Source organism: Natrix helvetica, assembly GCF_964273705.1.
Source record: "Natrix helvetica genome assembly, chromosome: 2".
In the NCBI taxonomy this organism is placed as follows: domain Eukaryota; kingdom Metazoa; phylum Chordata; class Lepidosauria; order Squamata; family Natricidae; genus Natrix; species Natrix helvetica.
Window position 1 is genome coordinate 83,958,529 of NC_138552.1, and position 11,346 is coordinate 83,969,874.

An 11,346-nucleotide genomic window follows, 5' to 3' on the forward strand; every position below is an offset into this window, starting at 1 on the left:
AACGGTGGAATTAAAAGGCCAAATGGCAATTAAATGGACAAAAGATGGATCTTCCTTTGTTTTGTGAAATGAAATCTAAAGAAGTTCTTTCCCAAAGGAAGGAAGTCATAGATCAGAGAAAACTCAAAGGCTTATGAAGCAAGAAGAAGTCTACGTAGCAGCATGATAAGAGGCAGCTCACTTCATAGGTGGAAATGGAAAAGATAGGAAGTCTCTCAAAATGGACCTTCTGTAATTTTTGGAATCTAAAAAGAGAAGGGAGAAATACTTTAAGCCTTGCAAGATTCTATTTAGTATAACCTCATGGTAAAGGTAGTGATGATACTTCTGTAATGTTTCTTGCCTGGACTATCCCAAAGTGATAACAATCTTGCAAATTTCCCAAGGGTTTTATTTTTTTAAGAGACAACTGGACTTTCTTTTGTTTTTCCTTGAAAACCCTTTCACTTCTCATCCAAGAAGCTTCTTCAGTTCAGAAGCGAAACATCTTCAAGGAAAAGCAAAGAAAGTCCAGTTGCCTCTTGAAAAAAATATCTTGACCAGGATGACAGAGACTCTCCATAGATATTCCTGCATACTATTTCAGGGCTACAATGTCACAGAATGTTGTGACCTGCCAGACTCAGACAGTGAGGAGGTTGGGGAGGAACATGGGCCAGTCCTGGAGTCTGGAGAAGGCTCTGATGAGGGCTGTGCATCAAAGGCAGAGATGGGGCCAGGGTCGTCAGACAGTTATCAGCTGCCTTCGGAGTCGGAGATCAGTGGGGCAGAAGAACAGCTGGAGCCTGTTCCCGATGTGCACATGCGCAGAGCTGCCAGGAGAAGGGAACAGCTAAGGAACAAGGGCCAACTCAGGAGTAAAGTCACAGGTGGATGGTGAATGGCCCCTCCCACAGGGAATAAAGAGAAGCAAAAGAGGAGGTGAGTTTGCAGGAGACAACTAATTCAATTCATTAGGGTGAAGATCTGTTCCTGAGTTCTTGCCAAGTATTGCCTGCTACAGAGTGGCGTTTGGAAGATATCGGCCTGGCAGCTCTCCAAGCCTCATAAAGATCTGAAGTTGTGAAATCTCATGAAAGACTGTTTGCTGGGACTTTGCTGGAGAGGAATTCCCTTTAACCTAAATAAAAGAGGTTTTATCCGGATAAGGATTCTGCTTCATGATCTTGGTAAACCTAGGTCAGAACACAGAAAAACGTCCACTACGGCCGCTGGCTGATGGATTTATGAGCCTCATCACTGCAGTATCTCACTGCATGCTCTAGGTAGGCCATTGGCTCTGCTAACCAGTATAGTCAGATGGGGCTCAAAGCATTCTGACATAGTATGTCTGATTGATGATGGAATAATCATTTGATGGACATTAAGAATGTTGGGGTATTTGAGCCTTTGGCAAAGACAGGAGAGTCCCAAGTGGCCATACTGTTTTCATGACTGCCTGGAACCCAGGTAAGTGAATTATATCTATTACGAAGTCTCACATCTTTGCTCAGTCAGCACAGATGTAATATCAGCAGATATGAGACTCTGTGAGTGGGACAAACAGTTGCACTACACATCACACGCCGACTGTAAAAGGTTCCTCTTTGGTGTCTTTATTTACAGCTAAGCTTATTTCTGCAATTGGAAGATAGCTGGGGAAAGAAAATATTTCAAATAGCCAGGAGGAGATCAGATCTGAATAGACAAGATAGGAAAATTCAGCTTTTATCAACTCAATATTTTTTCCCCAAACATTGCCATCTATTGATCTGCAAAAGAGAAATGCCAAGGATGATTCTCTTATTGCTACAAAAGCCAATGAAAGTGACATTGTGTCCAATTGTCAGCAGTTTCAAATCCAGCTCTGTTGTCCGTCCCTCTAGTTACAAATATCTGATCATATAAGCACAGCAGGACTTAATCCAGGCAAACATCTGCATAAGGTCCTGCTTCAATTCTGATATTCACAAGTATAGGTTGCCACCTTGTGGTGATCAGAGGAAAAAGAAATTGGGAAGAACCAGAAAAATTGGCTTCCATGAATTAGATGCCAGGTAGCAGAAACAAAGGCTTATTTTCTTTTTCTTTTTTTTAAACAAAGCAAGCAAAAGGAAATCAGGAAAAAACCTTACGCGTCACCCTTCAAATCAAATAGCTTTCTAAGACTGATAAATGCTTTTTAAAAATTCTAAACTTCAACTGAAAGCCTGCTAAAACTTTATTCAAACAGCCAAGAGGGAAAATAAAACTAAAGCCACAGAAATGTAGTTTATTAAAGTATCTCCACTGCAGTAGAACAAAGCTTGTAATGAAAGGCCCTGGGAGAATTATCTCTGAAATGGTAAGAAGGTATTTGCTTTGTGGGACAAAGAATTACAGAGCTTAAAACACCACTGAACAAATTTCTTGTTATACAGATTGGAACATGAAAGAGTAGTGATAAAATTGTAGTGATAAAATTGTAGCAGTACAAACCAGAAAACGGACCTCCTTAAAGACTTTTCCAAATAATGTTATTGTGCCACTGACCCCATTTCAATGAAATTGTCACCATATTTTTTTTTAACAAAATCAATGCATCTTATCCCAAAGAGATGCTAACAAATCTGGAGATATTCTTTATGGTACATCTCTGGAATTCTCACAGGTTATATATTTCCCCAAACTTCGTACCACGAGCCACGGTGGCAAAGTGGTTGGAGTGCAATACTGCAGGCTACTTCTGCTGTCAGCATTTTGGCAGATCGAATCTCACCAGGCTCAAGGTTGACTCAGCCTTCCATCCTTCCAAGGTGGGTAAAATGAGGACCCAGATTGTTGGGGGCAAGATGCTGACTTTGTAAAGCGCTTAGAGAGGGTTGTAAAGCATTATGAAGCGGTATATAAGTCTAAGTGCTAAGTACAGTGCAGAGTTAAATAATTTCTCAGCAAAGGGATGGACCACATCAAACATCGTTACGGGAAAAATATTTAAGTTGTGGCTGCTGTACCAGGGTACAATTTTATCTCAACAATTATTTGATTTCTGCAAGTAGATACCCAGTTCCTTCAGGATTTCCTCTAGCAGGCATGAAAATGGAGACTTTCTAGATTATCCTTCATCAAAAGAAAGAAAAGACATAAGAATTCTGGGATAGCCCTTCTTAAACTGGTACCTACCAAATGACTGGCTGATTTCTACTACACCATCCATGATCAGCAGCTCATGAGAATTCTAGTCTAGAAAGTTTGCGCAATCAAAAATTAACACAATACAATGTTTCCTTACGATAATTCAACTAAGCATAATTTTGATAAGCAGGCCACTTGCATCAGAAAATGTATTATTCTAACACAAAATAGTATTTGTAGCTCAGGGTTGAGCTGTGGGCTCCTTTGTGCTCTCTGAGCTTGATTGTTTTCTTGCACATGTTTCATTAGGTAACATCGGGAACACTAGCACTGATGATGTTACCTAGTTTGGTGATGAAATGCCTGCAAGGAAACAACCAAGCTCAGAGAGCACACCAAGGACCCCACCCGCCATTGTATTATTCTGGATAGTTAGCTTTAAGCACAAACTCAGAAGAGGAAGAACATGGTATGAAGTCCCTTTTTCTTTTTCTGAACTTGATAATAAAACTGCATTTCTCTGAATAAAAGCTAGTATTCTCATCATCAAATTCAACTCATACCCAATTTGCAGAAGAGCTGTCCACATGCTGAAATCTGTACATGTTATCCATTATCTATTATGGTGGTAATTTGCAAATTTTTACTTCAATAAAACTGTCCCCATGCCCAAGAGATGTATCAGTGCCTAAGAACTGTAGGCAATCCAGTGCTCTCCAGATATTTAGCCTATATCTCTTGTAATTTTCAGACATGATGGTAACAAACTATGAGTATTGTTGTCCAAGTTAGCAAAAGAAATAAGTACTCCACAAGGGGGACTCCCTCTGGTAAGGGGGAAAATCCAACATTAGAAATTATGTTTGGTCCAAACATTTTCCCCCTATAAATAAATACCCGAGTACTGTCCAAGTTAGTCTTAGAAATAAATAAGAAATAGAACTGTGGCAAGTAAATCTCATAGAGGTCTTCCATGAATAAACGTGGCCTAAGACCCAACCAAAACATATAATTCCATCTTGATATTTAATTAATACTTTTACTAGCTGAATACCCGCTGCCCGGGTATTTATTTATAGGGTGAAAATGTCTGGACCAAACATAATTTCTAATGTTGGATTTTCCCCCCTACCAGAGGGAGCCCCCTTGTGGAGTATTGTGAAGCCATATTACACTGCCCTGTAAAGTAGAAGCCATTTTATGGGAGTATAGTAGAAGCCATTTTAAGGCACAACAGGCTGTATCTTAACAGAACACACACCTCGAGGGTTGTTAGGGGTGTCTTACTCCCACAGTATTTTTCTCCAGAGAGTAAATCATCTATGTAGCAAGTTTGGTTGAAATTGCTCAAGGCGTTCCAGAGTTATGCTGGAACACACACACAGTGTTTGGACATATATATAAGTATGTGTATCTGTGTCTGTCTGTGTGTGTGTATATATATATATGTGTGTGTGTGTGTGTGTGTGTGTGTGTGTATGTATATTATACAGTATATTATCTTTCCCTTCAAAGGAAAAGAATGTCTTTTTTCAGATTTCTCAAATCTGTCAAATGAATTACTCAAATCACCAAATGAAATCATGGGATATGAACTCAGCAATCAACCGCTAAGGTTCTGTACATAGCAGCAACATTACTTTAATTCTCATATCCGACTGCAAAAAACATGCCATGTCTTACCAACACATTTCAAACCAATCTTCAGACACTGTCGTGCATTGTGGCCATGGGGGAAATCACAACTTCCGATGCAAGAATTACAGCAATGGCTTCCTGCATTTGTATGTTCAGGTGCAGGCCACAGGCCTTGAATAGCCTCTCAAAATGCAACCTGTCCTTACGAACATTTTACACATTTTTGTCAACCCTATTTTTGACATATCTTTGCAGAAGCATGAAGTGAGAGAGCATTGCATTCTTTTTCCCCCAAAAAAGCTTTTGAGATGAACATTCAGTTCCCACGCTGTTAAATCTTTCAGTCACACCCCAAAGTAGTCCAGCAACGCACACTCCCCCGTTCTTCAGGAGGCCCAAAGCATAAGGTGATAGAGTTCCCTGTTGACATACAAGCTTTGCAGCCCCTCTAGGCAGTCCTGATGGATATTCTTAGCAAGGCTCCCCAGCACAGACTAAATAGGAATTTGCTGATAGATGTCGAGCTCCTCTTATGTTAAATACTCGCAAATAATTATGCAGTAGATTTTTATTTTTATAACATCAACTAATTTATTGGGATGTTTGGCACATGAGCCTCTGGAAGGATAAAAGAAAGAGAAAGCCCAAGTTGGCATGTGCGTTGTTTACCAGTCATAAATTCCCTCACTGCATACGGGAAAATATGCACGTAAGAGGACGCGCTCCTTTCGCTTATATCCTTTTTATTTTAAGCCCGCAAATTAATTAATATGTGAAGTATGGGTGTGCTAATGTTTGCTTGTTAAATAATTAAAATTCATCTTGGCCTACTTTAAATTTTTCATGAAGTTCTGTACTCTTGGAGAACCGCTTTTGAATGTGCTTTCACACATTGCACACTTCCTGACATTTAGAGCTATCGGATATTCCAGATGTTTAGCGGCGCCGATTTAAAAACATGCTCCACTCACAGGAAGTTCCTTTGATACTTGGCAATTTAGGATGAGAGAATTCACACACTAGAAAAAGTGGAACTATTGCTTCAAGTGACAGCTTCTAGGAGGTCGCGCTAAGTGTTGTGGCCGGCCAACAGAGCTGGCAGCAGATTCGGACAGTGAGGAGATTAGGAGAAAGATGGGCCAGTCCTGGAGTCTGGGGAAAGCTCTGATGTGTGCTCTGTGATGGAGGCAGAGATGGGGCCACTCCCATCTGACAGTTATCAGCTACCTTCGGAGTCAGAGATAAATGGGGCAGAACAGCTGGAGCCTGTTCCTGGTGTGCGCATGCGCAGAGCTGTCAGGAGAAGGGAACAATTAAGGAACAGGGTCGACTCGTGAGTAAAAGGACAAGTGAACACAGAATGGCCCCTCCCGTAGGGAATAAAATAGGAGCAAAAGGGGAGTGGTGTTTGCAGGAGACAACTTAGTTCGTTTATTAGTGTGAAGATTTGCTTATCTGAGTTCGTGCCTCACAGAGACTCCTTGCCAAGTATTTCATTGTACAGCTTTGCGCTTGGAAGCTATCGGCCTGGCAACTATCCAAGAACTGATAAGGTCTGTTGTTACAATTAGACCTCTAAAGGCTTGTTGCTGGAACTTTGCTGGATGTGAATGCTAGGAATTCACATTAACCAAATAAAAAGGCTTTTTTTTTTCGGGACAAGGAGTCTATTTCGTGATTCTATTAAGCCTAGGTCAGAACACTCTGGAGGTCCTATGATCTTCTAGGTTAGCCAGCTGCTTCAGGAATGTAGCGACACCATCCATGCCAGTAGCAATGGGCATCATAGTTTGTCACCGAAGGGAGCAAAATAATTGGGTTGACCATGTGTGCTACTTCCATTTAAACAGCTCAAGCAGTTTGTTTCAGACCTGTAAATCCAGAGAGAATCTACAGCTGCAGGTAGAAAAGTAAAAACAACTATGTTCCGGAAATAAACTACTGACGACATTTCTAAAAAGAGCCGGAGCAAATCAGATGTTTAGCAAAAATATTAGCTAAAATGTAACCAATGTGACACAGGGTGACCAATTAGCTACAAAAGTTAAGTCTTGTGAGGAACAGTCCTAATGTTGAATTACATATTGCCATTAAAAGCCCCCTTGGCCTGATGACATACCCCTTTTTTGTCTAATTCAACAGGAAATTTTAATCTGGAATAATAAATTAGGAAAAAAAATGCTCATCGACTATTAACCACAAGAGTAGCTGTTTTGGTGGACAAGAACGAGCCTTATGGAAGATTATAGCTGTTGGTGAAGTTACTTCAAATAATGCAGAACAACTTAAGGCTCAAGCTCACTCACTCACCAATCACCTTGAAAGCTTCAAACCAAACTGTGTTTACTGTTTAATAACTGACAAAAAGAAGAAGCCATTATAGCATTTGTTTGAATATCAACATACTTGGTGGATTGGAAAAGTAAAAACATCTTGAAAGTACAGTCTCTTTGATGGATTTGACCCTGCTGAATTTCCTTAAAAAAGGGAATCTCTATAATGATTCAGAGACAGATTCAATCGCTTGGAATATTATTTTGTTGTTCTTTATTTTCTTGTCAAAGCATTAAAGTATGTGGGGTGGGGAGGAAAGAGAGAGAGTATCTTGGAAGCCATGTCAATTTGAAAAATAATAATGTAGCGAACCATCAGAACCCGAAAGAAAAAGCCAACATTATTGATTGGCACCCTTTGGTAACTGAGGTGGGTTCCTACCGGTTTGGACCGGTTCGGCCGAGTAGGTAGTAACTCCGCCGGCCATGCCCCCCGAACCGGTTCTATTGGAGGCGCCATCTTGTTTTTTGCTTCTGCACATGCGCAGAAGCATTTTTTTACTATTGTGTATGCGTGCATCAAGCATGTGTGCGCCCGAAATGCGTCCCTGATCGAAACGGCAGTAACAGAAGCTGGAACCCGCCCGTTTGGTAAACCCAGACATAGAGGGTGAAGCTCAACTATAGCTATTGTGTGAAAAACCCACTTGATCATTTGGGCACATAGTGTTCATCCATCTGTTATCTATATTGTCTGATCAAAGATAAATTGCAGCCTTTGACATGCCTAATACCACAGCATTTCATTTCCTCCCACTGGAAGTTCTAACCAAACTTCATAAAGAACAGGAATAAGCACCCTTTCTAAGCCAAACTTACAAGATCAAGAAACAAAAATAGAATTGAATATAAGTAACTTAAAAGTTCATCCTACTCCATATTACTACTACTTTGTATGTATCCCACTGCTGGCACAGATGAAATTCAAATCTGGCATCAACTTTAGGAGGGTCCCATGAGCAACTCCTGAAACCTGTGAGGAGGAATTTCTAGCTGTGTATCCCTCATGTAGAAAAGTGGAACTGGTAGCCTAGTGGTGAAGACTCTCACCTCCCACCCGGGAAGGTTGAGGGTTCAATCCTAGGTAGCGGCAGATATTTTTCTCCTAGGGTGCAAAGAAAAAATATCTACTGCCACATAGGTGTCAGGAAGGGCATCCAACCAGTAAATGCTCAGCTCCATCCAGTTGCCCCGAATTAAAGGATGGAGTCTACTTTTAGCACCCTGTTTCTTTCAGGCTTTCAGCGTTAAATGATTGCCCTCTTCTAGATCTACATTATGCTAGTGTCCTGGTTCATAGAGTCATCATCCTCTAGACTGCTTTTTCTAATTGCATGGCACATAATGCTGTCAACGCTCAGTACTGTTTAGAAGTGGGAAAGGAAATGTTGTCTTCAATTATGTTAGGCAAACAAAATGCTGCACCACAAACACAAATAATTATAGAATAATATTATTTCGCCGCATGCTGTGCTGAAAAAGCCAGCTTCTCAGACATCCCAGCACAACGTCCCTGGTGCTAACCACTGAAATGTAGACACTTGGAGGAGGCAGCCCAGCAGCCGTCTCCATAAGTGGAAGATTAAGACAAAGGCGGAGCAAATTCAGCACCACTGTGACTCCTTTTATAAATACATTGGAAAACCACTGTCAGTCCCATGGAAAAACAGCAACAGATGTTAAAGGCTAGGAAGAAGTGTTCCTATGCCCCAAATAAAAAGACACAGATGTACTAACAGTTCTCTTCACTGCCAAATCTGCCAAATCCTGCGACAGGACAGGCCACACACATCGCTCCAGACAGAAACTTCCCAGCTAAGCTGCCTGTTGCAGATGAGGGGATCTTCTACTCAGAGGCTCAAGAAAAGTGCCATTTAATGCTGACAGTTATTTACCTCCCAGGATACCTGGGCTATTTCCAAGGCCTGGAATTTAAGCCCCAAGGGAGGCGTGACTAAGGATAAAACTAAGGCCAGGGGCATATTACAAAAGTCATTAACAATAATGCTAAAGCCAAGTAAAAAACAATTAACCACAGCGTTGTATTGACATTTGGGTTTGCGCTCATGAGAACGAGAATAACTGAGTTTCTCAGACTTCAGTTACATTGCACTCTCTCTCTCTCTCTCTCTCACACACACACACACACAGCTGCTTAAGGCAACTTTCCACAATCTGAGGCTCACTGGATGTGTTGGATTACAACTTCCTGTATTACAACCGACGGTCATAGTGTCAGGATGGGAGCTGTTCTAATGTTAAGTCCTACAAGCATCCACAAGTGATCACAATCTCTAAAGCAGCAAAATCTGTTGTCCTAAACACTAGATCAGTGCTTTCCAAATTTGGAAACTTTACGAGGAATTGGCTTCAACTCCACTGATGAAACACACTGCACTACATACATGTACCACTGCTTTTGTGAGAGACTAACATTGGGACAATAGCAACAAAAGAAAATCTAATTGTATTACAATGCAGATTTGCTGATGGCTAAAACTACTTTTAATAAACAGGTCCCTTGAACATTCCCAGTAATGTTTATTATACAATTTCTACCATCAGAAAAGCTCTTCAAATACTACCTAACCATAATTGGGGAACTGTCTCCATTTATTTTCAAACTACTTTCCTGTTTCCCACCTTTTCTTAGCTCAGCTCTGGGTATTGGAGAATCACAGATCTAAAGCTCAGGATTGGGGGGGGGGGGTCTAACTTTATGGTAACCCCTCCCTCCCAATCCCCACCTTACATCGTTATACCAAAGTTTAGTCTAAGTTATTGAGTTGCTCATTGCTAATAACTCAAGATAAAATATAATACTTCTGCTCATATATTGCTCAAAAATAAGATTCTAGGATGTGCTTGGGTAACATTACAGAACAATGATATGGGATTAATTTCAGTAACTGGCCATTTGTGCCTAGTCACTAAAATATGAATATGAAGAAACGCTGTCTTTGTTTCAACAACACTATGGAAGCCATTTAACTTAACAGGGATGTCATGGAACGGAATCTGTAAAACAAGGGTGTCAAACTGGCAGCCTGCAGGCTGAATGCGTCACGCGCAGGCCACGCCCACCCCAGCTCCATGAAGGGGGGAAAAGTCACAATACGTCACGTGATGGCAACATGACACCGCACATTTGATCCTTGTGCTCCAAAATGTAACCTTGAAAATCAACACACATTACATACCCACAGTCACAGATCTCACAGATACATTTGCCAGAGGTTTGAGATTGTTGCGGAGTCATTTTGGAAAGATGGGATGGTTGCAGTCCTGGTGAAACTGGTTAGCTAGCTCTTGCGGATTCCACTACTGTAAGGAACAGTAGAAGACTGTTGTGAGCTCATCCCAGCTAATCGAGCAGGGCAAATTCTACCTTAAAACTAGCTACTGCTGAAAACTAATGGAGTCCTCGCCTGGCCTGTAAAAGGTGCAGGGGACACATAACAACTTGTTTAATAGTCACCTGGAGATCCTTTGTGAAGTCACCAGGTAGATTTGGCTTTGTAAGCAATAATACTGCCAAAACAGAGTATCTGCTCCCAGAATTGAAGAGTAATTTACATCCAAATATAGAGATGCTCCATTTAGATTTGGGAATGGATAAGTGGAAGAGGTCACATTAGAGACACTACTGGAAGACTAGACTAGAGCATGCAAATTCATACAATTATATAGAGAATTCAGCCTCAGATGCCAATCGCATAGCAACCATAAGAACACAATATAATTTTTTTTGCCAATTGATTTTGTTTTTTATTTCAAGTATCTGTGATAGCTAAAAAGTTATGACTTCAGGACTCCAATATGTCCAAAGATAACATATACCGTATTTTTCTGAGTATAAGACGCATCTTTTTTCCTCAAAAGAGGCTGAAAATCTGGGTGCGTCTTATACATCAAATACAGCATTTTTTGTCTCCCAAAGCCCCACCCCCTTCATCAAAATGGCCGTGCAGAGCCTTATGGAGGCTTTCAGAGAGGTCCTGGGGCCTAGGGAGGGCAGAAATGGGCCGTTTCCCCCCCCCCCCCAGCAGCACCCTATAAGCCTCCGTAAGGCTATGCATGCAATTTGTTTTGACAAAAATGGACCCATTTTCGCGAAAAACGGGCCATTTTTTCCTCGCCTTTGGTTCCCCCCCAGAATATTCTGCAAGCCCCAAGGCTATTCATGTCTTTTTAAAAAAAACAAACCTGTTTTCGTGAAAAACGGGCCATTTTTGGGAGGTTTGCAGAGTGCAAACACTTTTTTTTCCTTTTGGAAAGCTCT

General features: G+C 41.1%; 1 protein-coding gene across 1 annotated transcript in view; it reads right to left on the minus strand.

Moving 5' to 3' along the window:
- SAXO1 (stabilizer of axonemal microtubules 1) overlaps positions 1-10,323 on the minus strand; it is a gene marked incomplete at its 5' end in the record, with an annotated part of 37,059 nt that extends 26,736 nt beyond the window's left edge. Inside the window, one exon of the mRNA XM_081943835.1 lies at positions 10,265-10,323. Within this exon, the coding sequence (XP_081799961.1) occupies positions 10,265-10,323 (59 nt within the window). The remainder of the gene's footprint in view (positions 1-10,264) is intronic.
- Between the last annotated feature and the right edge of the window lie 1,023 nt (positions 10,324-11,346).